Genomic DNA, 22,313 nt, shown 5'->3' with positions numbered 1-22,313 from the left:
CAGTCACAGCAACTGGAGTGGCTAGCATACCTACCTTACCTACCTAATTGTGAGAAGCAAAAGAGAAACTGATCTCCGCGGAGTGATTAGTTAATCCCTCGGTAGACGGGACCAAGGACGTCACTCCCCGGAGGGGCCTATCTGCAGCTCTTACATAAAATGCTCAGTAAATACCTGACCCTTGGCAGGAGTATCCCAAAAATATTGGTTGTTGGTCGTCTTCGAATTGAAAGGGAGCTGCTTCTCCAGTTGTGATAAAACATGACAAGGACTCTCTGGGCCCATACATTATTAATTAAAAGGAAGATTCCATTTAGAAAAAGGTAGATACTGGATTCAAGGGGGGGAGCCTTGACTCAATATAATATTAGGTAGATGGGTAACATTTACAATTAGGCATGCTTAAAATTGAAAGGAAGAGCACAGCACACAGTCATGTTAAAGAATCAAGTACTGCAGTTTGTTGACTGGTAAAGTACAATTCAAAGCTGCTGCAGTATGTCCACTGTTTTGTCATTTTAAATATTTTCCCAAAACAAACATTAAACTTTAAAGCTACAGTGTCTGCAGAATCCGGTTTATATGTTTGAGAGCGGTGAAATATTGTACTGTGTTTTGTGAGTTACCTGAATTGACTTCAAGCAATCACAGATTCAAAATGACTGTCCTTTTGGGTTTAAAGTGCCCAGTTGTTTTGATTTAGCAGAAGCACTGAGACAGCTGTGTCAGAGGACTAAAAATAAAACTGAATGATCTCACTGTTGGTATAGAGAATAAGTGATAGATGCCCATGTTTATTAAACCTTGAACTGAAATTATTTGAACTAGAATGTTCTTAGAGTTTCAATATCAGATAATACACAAGTCAGCATTCATAGAGCAGTAAAATTAATCAAAACCTCCAACTTGTTCAGTCTCATTCAGACATTTGTCTTAGGAGTATTTAAAAAATACATATATTTTATACAGCGTCAATGTTGTTTGTATACAAAAAAAATTGGTGTGCTTTCCATTAAATTACGTACAGGACTGTGCAAGTTTGTGACTGAATGCACAAGTTCTGCTGCCTGCATAGCAACTAACGATGTGACAGATATCAAAAGCACTGGGATGTTCTTCAGTAGTTTGGCAAGAGTATTGTAATTCATAATATTCTGTCCCTCACTGAAGGACCACTTCAGTAATAAAATAAATGAATACTGTATTTAATTGATATATATTATTTGATTGGCTGTTGTGATGCTGATGTTGGCATATCCTGATTTACCCATTTTTTCAGACCTGCATAGCACAACACGAATCCAATGGGATTGATATCATAATTGCACTCGTATTGAATGACATCAACCCTCTTGGCAAGTATCGCATTGACCTGGTGCTGGAGTTAAAGGTACGAGTAACTTATTCGTTCGGGCTCTGGATAACCAAGAGTTTGTCTTGAAGTGTGTCATAGATTTCATTGTAATTTATTTTTTTCCATCTACAATATTACTTGGACATGTAGCAAAACTGAAGGAAGTTGTCTTTAATGTCTTCATTGCGATGACAGAAATTATTATGAAAGTGCTCAGTAACAGATAATAAAATGTTATTTGAAAATCAGTTCACAAAAGATTTTATACCTACATGTATGCTGTCCCTCTTTTTTTTTGTATTGTTTTATGAAAGTGTGTGATGATACATTTTTGTCCTGTGTTTCTGCAGAACAATGCCTCCAAGCTTTTGCTGGCAATAATGGAAAGCAGACATGACAGTGAAAATGCAGAAAAGATCCTGTATAACATGAGACCACATGAGCTGGTAAGAAAGCAGTCCTTTTCATAAGAACCAGTGCCACGAAGCCAAGTCCCTGATTGAGACGAATGGTTTTAAAGACTTGTTGCTATATTTAGCTCAGCAAGTCACGAAAAGCCAAGTACCCTAATGTGTTTTAATTGGTGGGCTACGTTGGTTATGAAACTAAGAAAAGTTACAAAATAGAATTATGCGTTGGTATAACAAACCACGTATTTTTCTGTTCAGGACCTTGTTTGTTAATTGATTGTCATGGCATCCAAATTCTGCAATCTGAAATACTGGAAATCTGCTACAGCCTGTTGGAAATTGCAGCAATGACCACCGTTGGTCTTACCTGATGGGATGGAGCTTTATAAGTATGCAGGCATTCTATCCTGACTTTTACAGGTTTTCAACTGGTTATGCTGGGTTAAGAGACTAAGGGGTAAGATGTACTAAGATGGGCCAGTCGCAGCATTTTGCATTTTTGTTATGACGAAGTGCACATTTTGTTGTATGTACTAAGAAAAAGATGTTAATGAAGATATGCTAATTTAAATTATTATTTGCGTCATCTTAGCGAAATCTGTAGCGAGAGCTGTGCGACATTTTTTCAAATAAAATAGCAGCAGTTGAGTTGTGGTTTGCTGCAGCAGAGAGTATCTGAAGGATAACGTCTATACATGCAAGGGTGAAAGAATCAAAATAACAATTGTTTTTGTTAAATGTAAACGTAATCTATGCAATAGAATTTCAATAGAATTCTGTTCCGTCTTAATTTTACCCATTTTAAGACTATTCTATATATAAAAATTGAGAGGCAGTTTAATCCCATCAGATTCTATACTTGATCCTCAATCTTCACCCCCAAAAAGCTTTTCATAATCACACAGTAGCCCCTCGCTAAACCGGACATGTTTGTCCAACATATGGAGGTGTCGGGTTTAAAAACAATGCAATAAAATCGCACGCATGTACGTTTACAGTTCTCAATGTATTTTAAATATAAATCATTGCGCTGAAATAACACTAATGTGTTTTGGTTACACTACCCATTACATTGTGTAAAAATATAAATCTGTACAGTAGGCCTATACAGTATCATAGTGTTCCGCGTTTTCGGTTTTTATCCTTTTAAAAATATTAAAATAGGGATAAAATAGCGATGTTTAATTGAAAAATTGGTAAAAGTCAGGGTAGGAGAATCTGAGTATGCACACTTTACATGTGGAATATGATACGTAGCAGTTCTGGTTTCTGATTAATAATGTCCCTGGTATGTATGATGAGCGGAATCAGTGCAAGTCTGTACTGACAGAAAAAAATTGACAGAACTGGGTGGTGCAAGCCATCAGGAGATGCGTCAAAAATCACACATTGCACATTTACATTTACCAACTAAAGCACCACCATTTTCTGTCAAATATTTACGATTAAGATTATCTGCGTTATGGCAGTGTCTGATGGACAGACAGTACTGTTGCGCAAAGTCACAAATACATACCTCTCTGCAATAAACAGTGGCTGTCCACAGTGCTGTGACAAACTCATTAACACAGTCATTCTGTGCTTTCTTTTCATTAAAGTGTGTGTAAAAACCACGGAACACTATGTTAGTAAAATCAAATGAATACCTAGCACACTTTTTTTGTACTTTGGCCTACTGGTAGCACAAAATAAGTCATGCTGCTGCTGCACTGTAAGCATTCGTGTGCAATGCAAATAAAATATTATTTAAAATTGAAACTGTGATTTGGGGTTTTTTTCTTTTCTTTTTGGGAACACCCAAAATTACATATTCATTTAAGGCTAAAGCACAAATAAGAACTGCGGCTGCAAAACATTAATTAAAATAATGATTACAGCGTTGTGTTTCTTTTAATACATTTCACGCTACACGTCCTTCTGGTTATCCATGTGGTTTATGACGATTGCAACAGACGCAACACTTTAGTACATCTGCCCCTTAATGCTGGTTATGTTGCTTTAAGCAACTATATGTAATTTTGATAATTTTGAAAAAAGATTGTTTTAAACCTTTGAAGGTTCGTCAGACGCCACTAATGTAGTGTGTTTTTAACAAAAACTGTTTGACAGTATATCAACACAATAAATCAAATGTCACTCACATGCACAATTAAATCTTTTGATTTGTATAGTGCATATTACGTAAACAAAAGTCCACTGGCAAATCGTTATACGTAGCAACTCTACATGGTGCCGCTGCCGTGTATGGAGCGGGGGGGGGGGGGGGTTTACCTATAGTGGTTGTATTGCTTCAGTAAAATGTACAGAATACCTAGTGTACAAGACAGTGTAACACAAGTGCAATAGTAGAATGTGTTTGAAACATACAAAATATAACACTAATTTTAATTTCGAAAACTGAGCACCGTCTTCCCTGCCCCACTTCAGCTCATGTTATCCAGAGCCAAACTTATAATTTCTTCATTCGCCATCTTGACTGCAAAGCATTGTATAGCGTAAGCTGTATTGAAAGAAATGTCTCGAAACCTTGGTAATGTGTTCCGAACCTTCAAAGGCCAACATGTACCCTTCGTTGCAGCCCTAGTATATACCAAATTGTACATAACAGCCTATCAATATTATATATAACTATATTCTACTGCCTGTTCATTTTACCATTTGACTAAGAAGTGTAATTAACTTTCGGTGAGCAGTGGTGCATAACCAGCAAGAAAAATATATCTCTATCTCTATATGTATATCTCAAATCAACTGACTCTTACAATAGGGATTATATATGGATCCATAGCCATTCGAAAAAAAGGCATAATATTGCTGTAGTGATGTCAAAATGTCACATAAGATTATACTTGACCTTTGACAAATATTTGACTCCTGTGCGCCCCGAGACCACCTTCAAACAAAAAGTCTTGTTTTAAAACACTCGACAAAACCCACAATTTGTTGTTTTTGGGCACTTTCAACAAATCTGTCTCTGTGAAGATTCACAATTATCCTCCACCAACGGCCACACCAACCAAGCTGATGAGACAAGTAATTTTGGACTCTGACAGCGACAAAAAAATTAAATAAAAAGCATACCCCATTGAAACACCTTTTCCTTAAAAATGCATTATTTTTTGCAGTTCAATATCTACCCGGTTTAATTCACCGCTCCTGAATTACCAAAAAGAAAATGATGTTGAAGATTCTTTAATTTGACTTAATTTATGTTATTATTATTCATTAAACACACTTACAATTTGAACCTTAACACCTTCAGTGAGTTACAGGATAATAATTCTATCTCAGTTTTCTGTGACAGTTTATAAACTGCTCGACCTAATGGTCTTGTATTTTATAAATATATGCATATATATTGTTTCTTTATTACAGGTGGATGTGATGAAAGATGCATACAATCAAGCACTGGAAAACGAAACAGATGAGGAAAGCGGAGGTGACCAGATCCTTCCAAAAGATGTTGGCCATAATATTTATATATTGGCCCATCAGGTATAAACATTCTGTATTTATCATACACGCTACTTGAAATTGACTTTTGTCTAAACAGTTGTTTGTGGTGTAATTTAGAAACATCCTAGTCAACGTGGAAGTTTGCTTCTCTTTGCACTTCCCTCCTGCTCCTTGTTTTGCCAGCCTGTACTGTTGATTTGTATTCTGGCAGTGTGGAGAGGTATTTGCTTGAATGCAGGCTTATTGAGTATTGGCACTTGTCTGTGTACCTGAAGATGTTTACACTACGGTTTGTGCAATAGTTTATTTTCATTGTTAAGAAATAAGCTTGTTCAGTCCCCGTTTGTTGATTTGATTTTATAATGGCAGAATGAAGTATCAGAGAATATCTGTTTACAGCAATTGTGCTGTGTAAATGAAACCATCGACATTTAAAATAAATTAAAGATTTAAATTGCAGCAGTAAGCAAGCTTTCAGGTGAAGGCAAAGAACTCAAATACAATGAAACACATTTGTCATTGGGTTAAAATGCAGTATATACAGTATAATTGAGAAACTCAACTACAGCAATGGCCATCATATCAGAATACAACATGATATCTTAATTATCTGTAAAAATAAAGCTAATGTTTATAAATGATCTGGACTTTTGAAGAGCATGCCGTTGCCTTTCCTTGCCAAGGAGGCATTGTGGTCACAGTGGTTAAAGTCCAGGGCTTGTAACCAGAAGGTCACCGTTTCAAATCCCACCTCTGCCACTGACTGGCTCGCTCACTCACTGTGTGACCCTGAGCAGTTAACCTCCTTGTGCTTCATCCTGCAGAAGAGATGTTGCATCAATGTCATATTGTAAGTGACTTTGTATATAATACACAGTTCACAGCCTACCTTTGTAAAGTGCTTCGTGACAGTGGTCCACTATGAAAGGCGCTATATAAAAAATAAAGATATTATTATTGTTGTTGTTGTTGTTCCCTATGAACAGATAGGTGGTAGTCAATCTAAGTCAGTCATTGAAGGAGTTTTGAAGTGTTTGTCAACAAAAAAGATGTTTTCCTGTTGTAATATGTATAAGGCCCTCCTTGACAAGAGGATGTTGTTTGTTATACTAATTTTATAATTCTATTTTGTAATTGTTATTAATTTTATAGCCAAAATAGCCCACCAATTAAAACAAATATTTCTGCCTAGGCAGAGTCAGATTGAATCTCATTGCCTCATCTGCGTGCTTGCAATAGGCTCATTAAAGTTCAGATGGATCGCATTCTGGGTAGGTTACTGCATTGGTGGTGGATGATACATGAACCCCCAGTGATTGAGGATCTGAAGGTGGTAAAAATAAAAAGACCTGTTGTGATGATTTTGACCTTATTTCCATGTGGGTGATGACTCAGACAAACAACGCTATCATTTTTAAACATGTTTCAAGAGCTTTCAAACAAATAATTATTAATGATTGTTAATTATTAATCATTGATGTAAAAAGGTCAATTAGTCCTTGTTGGCACAGCCTGCTATCTTTACCAGCTCACGATACAATAAAAAGAAAAAATAATCCACTTGTTTGAAGTAGTCTTGGTGGTTTTTAATGCATACTAGAAATGTGAAACTGCTTTTTTTGTTGTACACAGACATGCCAGTTCTTGCAAGTTTCAGGTTCCTCTTTTTCTATTTAAACTTGGATTTCAGACATTTATTTTGATCTGCTCAGACTTTCAATTTTTGTAGCGGCCACTGTTTAGGACTGCTGCGGTTCTACTTTTTTTGCCACTGCTGCATCCGCCCACCCCCCTTTGTGCGGTTTGGTTTACCAGCAGTGTTCAGCATTCCTGTAAGTGTCTGCTGTGCCGTGCATAGAAAGAATTGCGTGTGGTCAGAAAGGTCAAATACAGAACAACAACCAAAGTGAAGAAATAATTACTGTAATTGGCATTAAGCAGTTTTGGCAAACCCAATGGTTTAATGCTTAAAATAGGAGCATTTGGAATGGGATGGTTATGTATTTATTGCTGTTTTAATTTGTATTTGGTGGTGGTTTACTTTTATTAATGGGTAAATCATATTTCATATTTATTTGCCATATTTGTTTTCTACTCTCCAATCCCTGGAGATTAGGAGAGTAGAAACATTAATTCAGTGACTGTTGAATTGTGTGGGATTAGGTTCCAGAATGGGGTTTACTAGGTGTAAAATTGAAATAACTAATCCAGGCTATGCAATCGCAATGGGGTCTAAATAGTGCAGAGGAGCTGCTTCAAGCATAAGCTCATAGAGACACCTCTTGTAATGCTGACTGTTGCCAGAGTACAGGTTTGTTATAATGCATGTTACGTTACACAAGTGAGAATTCTAGTAACAGCGTAAAAAGATAAGAATATTAATAACAAACTTACAGGAAACAACTCTAAGGAGATCAAAACATTAGTTAGCATTCAGTTTTTATCAGCATTTCCTGACGAAGGCTTTTCAAGGTACATTACCATTATTTTTGTTTTTTGCTTTTCATGCTTGCACAGCTCCTACACAATCTGAAAAGTATAGCTCTCTGAACATAAAGTAGAATCTATTACAACCCCATTGGTACTTAAAGTGTCTTTATAGAGGGCTGCACCTAATAGAGGGAACATTTTAGATTGGCTTCAAATTAAAAGGACTGACATGGACATGGTGAGCTGGCGCTGCCTAAAAGGAGGGTGAACGCACACGCACGCACACACATACATACATACATACATACGCACACAAACACACACACACACACACATACATATGCACGCACACACACATACATATATACATACATAGAGTGCTGTTAATATGTTATAATAGGCCTGCTTCTTTATTCATAAAACACAATTATTCTTGTAATTGCAGTTATTTATATTTAAAGGTGCAGTAATTATTTATGAATAAAGCCCCATGTCCCCCTGTCTTGTACATTACCAATGGCAAATGTGTTTTCTTGATGGGTTATAACCAGTAGTGTGGTACTGTTCTTTTAGGCAATATAAAAGAAAAAAAAAAATCATTCTTGTTTCCCCATAATCCGAATGCATGGCTGCTCTTTCAGGTCCTTTTTGTGAATTTATGTTCATGGGTTCTAGCTGAAGTTGTAGTATTGCAGCTTTAAGATGCTATCAGTTGTTCCCATTGTGATAACCAGCCGTCAGATTCCCTTGCTAATATTTGTCAGTGCTATAGAGCCTATACGGTATTATAGGTTGCTCATCCTGAAATTGCTCTGCAGTGTTTTAATTAGTACAGTTCCAGGGAATGTGTGTTTAGCCTTTATGTTTCATGGAATCACTTTGCTTTGTTTAAATGTGCTCGGCTTTGTAAATGCACATTGCATTGGTTTGTTTAATTCCCCCTGGATTTGTGACACTCCAGTGACACAAACCTGACAGCTGCTTGTTGTGCAGCTTGAATGTGACACTTTATCACAGACCCCTTGTAGTAAAACTACATCAAGACAAAGGCACAAATTATTTTAATGTACCCAAGGGGAATCTTTTTTGTGAATGATGGATGGCAAATCGGTTCTGAAACCTGTGTTAGGCGACACAAAATAAATATTCTTATCTTATCCAGGCCGAAGCACAGATTGACATTCCAGGAGATTGGCAGATTATACTTGCATAGCATGATTGCTTGTTTGTCCTCCATTTAACCAAACCTGTCCATCTTTTATGTTTTCTTTCAATGCTTTCCCATTTAGTCCCATCATAACTTCTCAAACATGATGTCCTTAAAGTACCATGTAAAAGTGGAGAATGTGGTGGTTCAGTCAAAGCTCCTGCAGCTTGTTGTTAAAAGCCACAACAACATCTCCCAGACATGCCAACTGTCACCTACACTATTCACCATATAGTCAAACAGTTTGTGTTAAAACAACCTTTGCTTAACTCTCTGATTTCATTCTTCATAATCAATGCTGTATGTTTAATAAGAAAAGCTGAGCTGATCTATCTGGCGCCAAATATTTTTTTATATTATTCTTTCCAGCTAGACAGAAAGTTGATATGGATGTGTTAGGAACATCAGCATTTACTCAATAAACTCATGATACTGCAAATTAGACTTTATAAAATATGCATTTCAACTCTGTATTATTATTATTATTATTATTATTATTATTATTATTATTATTGGTTTTATGATTAAAGTGAAATAGCCACTGGAAGTTACTTATAAATACAGTGGCTCTCAAAAGTATTCACCCCCCTTTGGACTTTTACACATTTTATTGTGTTACAACATGGAATCAAAATGAATTTAATTAGGAGTTTTTGCCACTGATCAACACAAAAAAGTCCATAATGTCAAAGTGAAAAATAACATCTACAAATTGTTCTAAATTAATTACAAATATAAAACAGAAAATAATTGATTGCATAAGTATTTACCCCCTTGAGTCAATATTTGGTAGAGGCACCTTTGGCAGCAATTATCTATTTGGATAAGTCTATGCCAGCTTTGCACATCTGGACACTGCAATTTTTGCCCATTCTTCTTTGCAAAATTACTCAAGCTCCGTCAAGTTGGATGGGGACCTTTGAACAGCAATTTTCAACTCTTTCCACATATTCTCAATTGGATTGCGGTCCGGGCTTAGGAGAGCTTTAAGGTGGTAAATGCTTGACTATATACAGCATGGTACTTTGCTGATACAGTATCTCATGATAATAGATAGCATTCAAGTGATTCCTTTCCTTGTTCTCAACAGCTGGCCCGCCACAATAAGTTGCTACAGCAGAGTTTGAAGACTGCACCTGATCCAGATTTGGAGGGGGATGAAGCCTTGAAACACTATGCTAATCACACAGCACAAATTGAGGTAGGTACAGTAACAAGAGCCTGCAGTAAATTATTAGAATCATCATGATCCCTCCTGTGAAGTGATGCCTATATCCCATTTTAGCTGACTGGTTCACTTCTGGAACAAATTAGCAGGTCCTACTTTCACCGCATAATATGTATTATGGGCAATTAATTCAAGTGATGCATATAATTAAGAAACATAATTAAAAATGATTTAAAAAAAAAAAAAAACTTAAATGTAATATTTCACCCCCTTCAGTGCACACAGGCATGTGTTTCTTTTTTCATTTGACCTAAACAAACATTGCTGTCAAGCACACAATACACTTTATCAGCTTTTTTGTTTTTGGAGGAGCAGTGGAACCTGGAAGGCAGTTGAGGGGGGAAATTGGAGTTTGAGCTGGTAGTGGTGAATCATGTGAGCTTAAAGCAAGGCCAGATACAATATTGATTGTATATACAAATCCTTTGAGAGAAGATTAATGTGGGGTTGAGATTAATGAAAAAAGGCAAGCTTGTTGGGTAGCAAAGTGTGAAATAAACTTGTCATAAATACTAAACCTAGAGATTCCTAACTTGTAGTTTAACTAAAGCTGGATAATTAAAACTTTGAAAGGTAAAAGGGCAAGGCAATTAAATCACTACAATTATATGATACTGTACATCTACAGCACAGCTATTCAGTGTTGTTTTGACCCAACCGTCTAAAGACACTGTACAGAACAAAGTAAATTATGAGGTATCAGTACATTTTGTACAACGTGTCCACGTTGTTGTGGTTTTCCAAAGACTGAACACACTACTTGAAACCAGAAATAGGGCTTCTGGCTACATGAATATCAAATACTGGGGATTTTTGCTCCCCATTTCTGTTTTTTTTTTACTCTTTTATCAGTTTTAAGATGTAAAATCATTGACAATAATACAAGTTGCAGGCTTGACATCCAAAGACCTGTCGAAAGTTTACATACTCGAATGGAAATTTATAATTTCTAGAAGTTCTCAAAAACAAGTAATTATAGGAAAAAATCTTTTGTAGCAAAACTTTTGATTTTGTGGCTGAGGAAAAAAAAAGTTACAAGAAATAGATGTCTACAATTTGTTTATTTCTGCAATTTCTTTTGCAAAACTTAAAAAATGGTAATTCAAAAGGTATTCATACCCTGACAAGGAAAATGAAATTAACAGTTAGTTGAGGCGCCTTTAGCAATAATAACCTCTTTTAAATGATTAGGCTATTAGTCAATGAGCATGATTCTTTAGTGATTTTTGACCATTCTTCAATGCAAAATTGTTCCAGTTCATTCAGATTCTGAGGACTTCTCTTGTGCACAGCCCTATTCAACTCATACCATAGATTCTCAATCAGATTTAGATTTGGACTTTGACTAGGCAATTCTATAACCTTGTTTTTATTATTATTTAACCATTCTGAAATACATTTTGATGTTTGCTTTGGATCGTTGTTGTGTTGGAACGCCTAGTTGAACTTTAAAGTTTTGCAATGGAGGGTTTCAGATGATTGGCCAATATCTTTTGGTATGTTATGGAATCCATTTTACCATGTATTGGAACTAAATTTAAATGCCATTAAAGGAAAAGCAGCCTCAGAGAAGGATATTGCCACCTCCGTGCTTGACAGTAGGTATGGTGTTCTTTTCTTTGTATGCCTCACCAGATTTTCTCCAAACGTAACAACTATCAGCATGACCAAATAGCTTGTTTTTTGTTTAATCACTCTACAAAACTTTTGACCAGAAGTCATATCCATCATTCAAATACCGTTTTGCTAACTTTAAGCGATTGTCCAAGATACTTTTTCCTAAGAGTGGCTTTTTCCTTGGCCTGCGACCGTTGAGACCTTCACCATGCAATATTCGACCTGTGGCTGAAATGGAAACCCCAGTCACACTTGCAGCCAGTTCACTTTGAATATATTTGGCAGTCAATGATTGTTATTAACCTTCCTCACAATTCATCTACTAGTTCTTGGTGAAAGAACCTTCTTTCTTCCAGACTAAGGGAGTGTTGTGACAGCACCATGAGTCTTGTACTTCTTGATAATAGAAACAATAGTTGAAATTGGGATACTCCAATGCTTGGAAATCGTCTTGTTTCCTTTTCCGGTGTTATGACAATAAATAGTTTTCTGCCTGAGGTCTTTAGGTAGCTCTTTACTTTTTCCCATATTGACTTATTGGCAATGACAGCAACCCTCCTATGCCTAACCCTTTTTATACTCTCTAAGAATATTCACGTACAATCAAGCATTTTCTAGACTTTTGTAGAATTAGATTCAGTATTATCATATTGAAATTTCTAGCACCTTGTAGACAATACTATCATAGCATCAGAGGGTATGAATACTTTTGAATTAGCATTTTTGGAGTTTTGCAAAAAAAAAAAAAAAAAAAAAAAAAAAATGTAGACATCTATTTCTTTTCCTCATCCACAAAACAAAACTTGCTGTAAAAGATTTTTCCTAAAATTCGTTCTTTTCGAGAAATTTCTAGAAATTATAAATTTCCATTGAAGTATGCAAACTTTTGGCAACAACTGTGTGTATGTATGTGTGTGTGTGTGTATATATCTATCTCTATCTATCTATGTGTGTATCTATATATCTATCTATATACTATATATATATATATATATATATATATATATATATATATATATATATATATATATATATATATATCTATATATATATATATATATATATATATATATATATATATATATATATATATATATATATATATATATATATATATATATATATATATATATATATATATATATATATACATACATACATACATACATACATACACACACACCCAATATAAGCGAATATACACCTTATGAGAGGTCAGAGCCATCTGATATTAAAAAAAAAAAAAAAAAAAAAAAAAAAAAAAAAAAAAAAAACCTTTTCAACCTGATGCTAAATTTGACGCATGATACAGCTGGCTGCTGCTGTGTGGGTGCCTGTAACACAATGATTAGATTGCTCAGCTGCTGTGGAAAAGGTAGGGTTACGCAGTTTCCACCACTAGCAGGTGTAAATTGGGGAAGTTAAGGAAATTGCATTTGACCATGGCCACATTTCCCCTGTCTGTACAGGGCCACAAACGTGTTTTTTTCTGTATGTAAAGTATGGTTAGTACGGTGCCCTTGAAATATTCTATGGTATGTTTTGTATTGGTCAAAACGAATTTGCTTAACTTTTAACAAATACCCTGCTCACTGAAGACAAAAATACGTATTTGTTGTGTCGAGATCACAAGACATGTCAGATATGTCTCGGGATCCAGAGAGTCTTGTGATCTTGACAGAACAAAACTTTCTTTTCCGTGTCTTGATCGAGCCACTGCACACTACAGAGTTATATACTGTATATTGTTGATGGGAAGGCACTGGATATTAGTATCCTTGTCGACTATGTGGCTTAAAAAATGAGCATTTCGTAGTACAAAGCACAAGCTATGTGCTAATGTAAAAAAAAAATTAAAAATAATTTTATTTCTTAAAATCTGCTTATTTCTTTTTACTATTATTATCTTGCTAATGTGAAGTAATGTTAAAGGGCTACTTGTTCTAGTGTTTTATTTCTTAGTTGTATTCATGTCATCTGTGTGTCCTGTGTGATTCTCTATCATTGTTTCTGCTTAGGTAGGCATTTACCACATTCTCTATAGGTGAAACATTTATACATCAATAATAAACTTGCCTTTCACACTGTTAGAACTCCAGTAGGTTATTTGCCAAGTATTATGTTAGTTCAGTTGTTTCAACACAGTTTCATTCTTCCATTTCAGATGTAAAATGTCCTCTTTGTTATATTTCAACAGTCTGCCCATACGTAGGTCAGTAATGTATGTCAGGCATTTTTCAATATATCTAGTGAACCACTGATCCATTTGTGATCTGTGTCAGAGCCAGGTGTCATAGTACTAGACTAACAGTTTCCTATAGAGAATATTTAAGCATTAGTTGTTATTTACAAAATTAACTTGAATGTTAGCAGAACTCGAGCTGAAGTTATGGTGATGCACGTTTCATGATACCGATAGCTCTAATTTGGTATTTGCATGTAATACTGGTATACATGTTAATACAGCACACATCATTAATACTCATGTCTTTCTTGCTTTTACAGATTGTACGCCATGACCGAACTATGGAGCAAATCGTATTCCCGGTGCCAAATATTTGTGAATACCTGACGGAAGAATCAAAGATCCGTGTGTTCAATACAACAGAAAGAGACGACCAAGGCAGCAAAGTGAATGACTTTTTTCAGCAGTTTGAGGATCTCTACAATGAAATGAAATGGCAGAAAAAGATCAGAAGTAAGTGACAACCACAAAATGAATATTCTAACTGATGCCTTATATTTCTGTAGATGTAAATAGAGAATTTGGGGAATGAAATAGAGGGAAAACTATTTTTAAATATATAAACATAAAAACCTGCTTTTAAAGTAAAAAAAAAAAAAAATCTAGTGTTGGTGAATATATTGGTGTTACAAGTAGGCTTTTTGCTTCAATGTACAGCAGATTTTGTGAAATGACTGCCAAGAAATCTTGTGAATTTATTCCATTTGATCACTGTTTGTAAGCACATGCTGAGAGTGGGCAGGATTGAGGCAGCAGGCAGGAGAAGCATGACTACAGCTATGGCCAAAGGTTTTGCATCACCCTGTAGAATTACCTAATTTTGCTTCATAAAGTCGAATGAAACCTGCTGAATAATGTTACATTAACATATTGAATTGCATACCACTTTGTAGTTTTCCATATGCAGTACTTAACAAAAAACATTTAGTAATCTAACATGAAATACTGTACTACTATTATGGCTTCCTGTAGGTGATTAATCTAATCAGTTTTTGGCTCTATGTCTAAATACTATGGGGTCTCTTCAATTGATATAAATGGTTTAAATACTACTTTTGTTTTAAATGATTAAAATCAGACCCCATTTTTACAGACAGTAATAATCCCATGCACTGTTAATGTCAGTTGTTTGACTTTTCTTTAACCTTTATTGTATTTCGATCTACCTCTATTTGGATCAGTTGAATAGAACCGTATGTGACGGCAGTATAGGGGACATTTTGTTGTCTTTCAACTGAAATAAGAAAATGTTTGTAATTTGTCTCTTTAGACCTCATCGTTTTTTGTGAAATGTTTCTCTTTCAGACAATCCAGCTCTGTTTTGGTTTTCCCGGCACATCTCATTATGGGGAAGCATTTCATTCAATTTGGCAGTTTTGGTAAACCTGGCAGTTGCACTATTTTATCCTTTTGGGGATGATGGGGATGAAGGTAGGAGTCTTTTGTCTAATAATGTAATGCATGCCTCTATTTTAGTGGTTCCCAACCATTTTCAATACAGGGACCACCTTAGTGTTTGAATTTTTCCCACGGACCACTTGCCAGGCATTTTTTCACAACAGCATTCTGAAACTCATTTTATGTGTATAATTATATGTAGAAAGTAAAGTACAGTAGATAGCGCTTATTAGCAACCTCTCGGTTCCCAGCAAAAAGTCGATATTAACCGAACGTTGTTATTAAGTGAAAAGCCACATTTTCAAGTGTATGTATATGGAAAAACGATGTATACTGTAGTTGTAGAAACAACACAATGAAATACACGTATTGGTTCGTCAGTGTTAAAAAAAAAAATAAAAAAATTTCAGAATACTAATACTACACAGATGTGTAAAATAAAAAAGTATACACAGTACTGTACTGTACACATAGTACTACAACAACGTACTATCAATATCCTTAAAAGCAGTAAACACACTTGGTATACAGGACTTACATTTAATGCAGAAGCATCATTTTGAAAGAAGTAGTTGTCCAATGTTGTTTGTTTTTTACGATTCGCCACCTCCAGCTGTAAATTGCTCTCAATTTTGTGTGCAGCTTCGTAGACCATTTTAAAATGCAGGATACAACAGATTTTGAGATGCCAAACATTTTTGCTGCCCGTACTTGTTTAGCACCAGGTTCATGTAGTGCCTCCAGAATCTGAACTTTATCAGCTACAGTAAGGTCTACAAGTTTTGAAGCCATGATGACAGACAGTCAGACTCAATAAATGTACAACTGTGTTATGAAAATTGATACATAAATAGACAATGTATTCGTGTGCGTGCCGTAGCCATAGAAATTGTAAAAAAAAAAAAAATTGTCATTAAGCGGCAGACAGTTGCTAATATCCAAAATCCATTAATATTAAAGTCTTTGTGATGGGATTGGTTTCTGTGAAAATGTTTTTATTAACCAATAGTTGTCTTTATCAGGGCTGCTAATAACTGTCATCTACTGTATTTATATAACATATCTAACTTTAATGAGACCTGTGAATAACACTAACTTTTTAATGAGACCTGAATGTACTAAATTAATCCATACTTTTGTAACGCAACTTATTCACCAACTTCGCTTGATGTACATACAAAAAACACCAGAACACAAAAATGAGTGTACAGGATGTTACTTGCCACTTCAGGTTAGCGGTGATGTGTAAATGAAATGGGATTGGTGGCACACAGTCGATAAGATTTATAGCATTTTGGTTAAATATGACGGCGTTGTACACATTATTTCCAGAAGTAGTGTTAGTAGAATTCCCTTTTGGCATATAGTTTTGTGAGATATTAAACCCATCTATAACATGGAGCTGAATTCGATCATTCACACTGCGATACAGTTCACAAGTCAAGCCACAAATATAGCCTCTCTTTGTTTCACATGAACTCTGTTACTATATGCACCTCTCCAAAAACAAATAGGTATATTGCTGTAACCCTGCAACACTGTATCACACACACATATATATATATATATATATATATATATATATATATATATATATATATATATATATATATATATATATATATATATATATATATAAAATAACTAGAAAAATTTTGTTTGCATTTAGTTTTTTGTTTGCAGAGCAAAAAAGCTGGGACTACAGTGAACACAAGCAATAGAATGAGCCCAGATTAGACAAATGTGCATTTATGTGAATGCTAGATTTTTTAAAAAAATAATGCTGTCTAGACAAATGTGCCTTCATAGAGTTATTTAGTTAATATTTGTTTCACATTAAAAAGCTGTTTAAGTTAATGGCGGCTTTGAAGGCGATGTTTGGTATTGCATCAAAGGGAGCTGTAATATATATATATATATTAATTTACAAACACAATTGTAATAAAAGAAAACAGATAAAGGGGGGAAATGAAGACTACATACATATATTCTAATTATATATCACATGGTTAGTAATAGTAGTAGCATGTGTGATTGTGTAAAAATGGGTTTATGCAAGAACTGCATAGGAGTTGTTTCTAGACCACCTGGAGTTTACTCGCTGACCACAGGTTGAGAATCACTGCTCTGTTTGATTAACTTGTCAAACCAAAGATTAAACCATGTATGTTTTTATTTTTATTCTTAAAACCTGTTCAGTTGAGGTAAGGCCACAAACCCTTAGACTCTGCAGTATAGACGCTAGTTTTCTTTTTGTTTATTTTTTTGAACACACACTTTTGTTATTGCAGGGATCAATTGATAGCAATAATATAAATAATAAAAAATCACTTCCCACAAATGTTGGTTTTAAATGACAGCTTTAATCATGAGATTCCAGCATAAATTAGCAAAACAGTACACCTCAGTCTACTGGTGCACTCAGAGGAGACAACCAAACACAGAAGCTTAACACTGGTTAAGCTTCCTGAGGATTCATGCTTACAAATCCAGGGTTAGTTTCTGTGGTTGTCAGGCTGAGCAACCATCATGTTCGCTGTAGTAAGGGCTATGTCTGTCATTCGTTTTTAATTAGCTGCAGTATGAACCAGTCGTTTCCTTCCAAGATCCTGGTTATCACACCCAGTGGCTTTCATTAGCATCAAACATGTGTTACCCATTATTAATGTTGTCTCTTAATAACCACATGGCACCCCCAGAGCCTGACGTTTATATCTCATACCCAGATGGAGTGTCTCTGCCCATCTATTTCATGCCAGAAGTAGAAAATTCTAGTGTCATTCTAATGCTCTTTGAATCAATCAGCAACCTTTCTCTTAAGCAGATCACAACTCTCAACTCTGCAATCTGCTGTATTGTCATGTTGATGTATAATATATTTAGAGTTTGACTTTAATTCTCAGAGCTAATTGTTACCCTTGTTTTTTCTGCTACAGGCACTCTCCCTCCTCTGATCTCGGCTCTGCTCTGGGCAGCAGTCACAGTCTGCACAGCTATGCTTTTTGTGTTACCGAAACCAGGGGGGATTCGGCCATTCCTCTTATCTGTTATGCTCAGGTCTATATATACACTAGGACTTGGCCCTGCGTTAATACTGCTTGGCGCTGCTAATGTAAGTAATGAACCATCAGAGTAGAGTTGCCGCTAATCTACATGATGAGGTTTCTTTCTGTATAAATGTTACAAAACACAGCTGTATCAAGATTCAGTCCCATTAATATCGATGCAAGAAAGGTGCCTGGAATGGCATATTAAACAATTATTATTATTATTATTATTATTATTATTATTATTATTATTATTATTATTATTATTATTATTGTTGTTGTTGTTGTTGTTGTTGTTGTTGTTGTTGTTGTTTATTATTATTATTATTATTAGTAGTAGTAGTAGTATTGTTGTTATTATTATTATTAAGCAATATCTAGCAAAAACTTTTTTCACAATTGAATCCTTTCCCATCATTTAAAAACAAAAACAAAAAAAAAAGAAACACTATCAAAAAATATATTTTGAGCAAATGGTAGTTTATGTGTGCTTGTTTGGATCATACAGAACTGTATAAAATAAATAAATAAATAAAAAAAGCATAAGACAAGGAATAACCAAATGCTCTCAATACCAGAGTTAAGGATCAGCCCAAGATTTGTCTGATACACAGTAAGACTGATACTGGCCTCTTGGCACTTTGCCATCAACCTTCTGTATGTTGTAGCAGACTTGGCAGTGTTTTAACTTGAATATTCAGGTCAGAAGTTCCTCTATTTTAATGTTCTGTTTTACAAAGAACGTTCACTTTAGACACAACACTGAAAAGCAGAAATATACGTGCATTTCTTTAGAAAGATGCAGAAGATCACAGTAATTTATAAAAAGTTAAATGTGTTTCATTGTAAGAAGTTTTTCTAGTATGCTAAACAACATATTTTGCAGGGGAAAGACCGGGACTACAGCTGTATTGGTAGCTAGTATAATAATATTACAGTACATAGAAGTTGAAGTAATGAAGTTAAGTGAATATAAATTGTTTTTGTTCAGTATATATTGGGGTAGTTTTGGAATTTTACCAAAAGGTATAGCAGATTGTTCTGCTATGCCTCCAAAGCAGGTGAAAACAAAATTTAAAAAAAAAAAAAATATGTAGTTTCTGTCAGACAATGTTTGTGTTTTAATACTGTTCTCCTCATGTAGTTTCTAAATTTAAAAAAAGAATTAAGAATTAAATAAAAACATGTTGTTTGTGCTCTTCTGGTGCACCTTTCACATTTGTGTGAAGGTGTTTATTTCAGGACTCCAGTCATCTCCATATCTTTTGTCTGTCTGTAAATAGAAGCCACTCCAAGTCTGTTGGCTATTTTTACCATTTCTCTTTCTCTTTCTTTTTTTTTAGCTTTGTAATAAGATAGTGTTTTTGGTGAGCTTCGTTGGTAACCGTGGAACATTCACACGTGGATATAAGGCTGTTATCATGGATATGGCGTTTTTGTATCATGTTACCTACGTCATTGTTTGTATGCTGGGCCTTTTTGTCCATGAATTCTTCTACAGCTTTTTGGTAAGTGGGATATTATTTTTTTTTAATTTTATTTGTATTTCTTTCTTTTTTTATGTCTGCACTGTATCAACTTTGGGCTTGTAAACTGTTAGGTTATAGAAAATGTAGCACCACTTGCACTTGAAATATCTTTATTAGACTCTGATTGGCACCCAATGTGGACAAAATAATATTTCCTCAGCTAATATAGTCCAATATTTTGTCATGTAAAATTACCTTCATCTCTTTATTTGTTTGGGGAAAGGAAGTTGCCCAAAAATTCATCATTATGAACTGCTTCCCGTTACATCAAAAATAAGATTTACACATTTGCATTTAACTAGTTGACATAAATGTAGCAAAGAGCCAGCCTGGACAATATTTCAAGGGGTTCAGTTGATCTCTTTGTAGAGTCTAGTACGAGGGTGGCAGCACTGGTCTGAATTGATTCATCAGTAGTGTTTATGTAGATGTGTGCTTGCTCCACAGCTCTTTGATCTGGTGTACAGAGAGGAGACTCTGCTGAATGTAATCAAGAGCGTCACCAGGAATGGACGTTCCATCATCCTCACAGCTGTGCTGGCCCTGATCCTCGTATACCTCTTCTCCATCATTGGCTTCCTCTTCCTCAAGGATGACTTCCGCATGGATGTAGACAGGCTGTCCACAGCAGGTAACTCTCATTTCCCTTCAGTCTCCAATGCTGACAGTGGTTAGAGGACTATCTTTATCTCTTTGCCTCGTCTCTTCTCATGTACATGCAGGTTGTGGTGTGTTGCAACCATATCCATATCTTAAATGAGATGAATCTTCTTGAAAACATACTTTGCTGTTGGTGGATGTACAGTATTATTATTTATTTATTTTAATTTATTGATTTATTGATTTATTTCTTAGCCTGACCCAGGACAACATACAGTTGTATACAAAAAAATAATATCAAGAATTACAGTACACTTCATAGCAAGATACAAAAAACAACAACTTCAGTCGTAATGAGAGCAAATACAAAACAAAGTACGATTTGTTATCGGGGCAGTTCAAGAGCAGATAACAGTGTTGATAGTTACATCAAGGTTAGATTCGAGGCAGGGGAGCATAGGGGAGGTACAGCCAGTCTTCTAGTGCAGGTGAAGCGTAGAGGTCGGGTGCAGTAGAAGCAATAAACTCTATATCGGGTCGGCAACGTGAGCCAGATATTTTAGGTCCAGCTGTCCTCTGTTCTTATTGGTGTTTCTATTCCTGGAGTCTGTTTTACCATGTTTTAATTGGTCGATAGACCAGGCAACAAGCAATATGCACGCTAAAATGAGCCACAATCTGTAACCACTTTGTGGTGTTAAGGCATTTGTTGTGCGTATTGTCAATCAGATTCATGCTCGACCCCTCAATCACTTCCAGTCCCTGTGGAAGAAGTGGATTACGAGTATTCAGGACTTTTGATTCACAACAAGGTACACTGATTCTCCCGTGGCAAAGTTTTAGCTTGCTTTGATTCCTGCTTAAGAAGTAAAAACATTTCTAGAAATGTAAGGTGTGAAACACCCCGAACTTTCAGACTGTGGCAAGATTCAGTATTCTCAAGATTTACTATCTTGTGAAAAATACAGGTCATTTGGATTAACCTAACATTAAATTTCAAGAGCAAGGGAACACTGTCCTCTGTCTTTACAGCAGATATTTCTTTGCATTTTAATCCAAATTGAATATGTTCATTAGAGACATTGAGACTGGCAGACAGACTCACTTTGAGATGCTACCAGTGTTTCGACGACGGTCCTGGCAACAATTGGGGTCTGCAACAGCTTGTGGCATTCACATTTGATCTGCCTATGTTGTTTATGACTTGTTTTATTGTTCACGTTTATGATTTGCCCTGATGAATCTTGTGTGGAAATAGTGGACCCGGCGTTGATTCCGGGCATCTCAGTCATAGATTTGGAGCTGGAAGTTGCTGAGTCAGACACTAAATGCAAAGAAGGAAACCCCTGCTTGGCAACATGCAGAACTGCACAAATGGATTGATTTAAAGAAATTGGAAGACAAAGACAACATTATTCTTGAAACTTGGAATGAATTTCCACTTGCATACAGCACAATGCAGAGTGTCTGTTTTGTCATATTACAGTGTCTGGTCAGTTTTGTAAGACAGGGACGGGGTTAAAAAGCCTCCCTGCCAAGCTAATTGTTAATTATCATCAGCACCTGGCCGTTATTGTTAATTAGAGTCAGGTGCAGGGTTTAGAAGGAGTGCAGCCAGTCTGCTCGAGGCTGCTGAGTAGACGGACATGGGAAGGAGTACTCTGTGTCCAAGCAGTCAGGGTGTAAGTACTGTCCGGTGTTTAGTTTTGTAAACTGTGTGTTTTGTTTTTACAGCAGGTAAACAGCTTATCTGTCCTTCGAGTCAGTCAGGGACCTGCTGTGTGTGTAGTAA

At 35.6% G+C, this 22,313-nt stretch overlaps 1 protein-coding gene across 2 annotated transcripts in view; it reads left to right on the top strand.

Moving 5' to 3' along the window:
• The window catches only part of LOC121318388 (inositol 1,4,5-trisphosphate receptor type 2-like), a 143,082-nt gene that overhangs the window by 88,288 nt on the left and 32,481 nt on the right, over positions 1–22,313 (top strand). For both annotated transcript variants that reach the window (XM_041254988.1, XM_041254987.1), the window contains exons 43-51: positions 1,280–1,390; positions 1,705–1,800; positions 5,140–5,259; positions 9,948–10,058; positions 14,208–14,400; positions 15,253–15,378; positions 18,282–18,457; positions 19,736–19,900; positions 20,369–20,552. In XM_041254988.1, coding sequence (XP_041110922.1) covers positions 1,280–1,390; positions 1,705–1,800; positions 5,140–5,259; positions 9,948–10,058; positions 14,208–14,400; positions 15,253–15,378; positions 18,282–18,457; positions 19,736–19,900; positions 20,369–20,552 — 1,282 coding nt within the window. The remainder of the gene's footprint in view (positions 1–1,279; positions 1,391–1,704; positions 1,801–5,139; positions 5,260–9,947; positions 10,059–14,207; positions 14,401–15,252; positions 15,379–18,281; positions 18,458–19,735; positions 19,901–20,368; positions 20,553–22,313) is intronic.

The sequence above is a fragment of the Polyodon spathula genome, chromosome 7 (assembly GCF_017654505.1).
Source record: "Polyodon spathula isolate WHYD16114869_AA chromosome 7, ASM1765450v1, whole genome shotgun sequence".
NCBI lineage: Eukaryota > Metazoa > Chordata > Actinopteri > Acipenseriformes > Polyodontidae > Polyodon > Polyodon spathula.
Note: the sequence above shows the minus strand (reverse complement) of the source record. Positions and strands in the feature narration are given on the sequence as shown.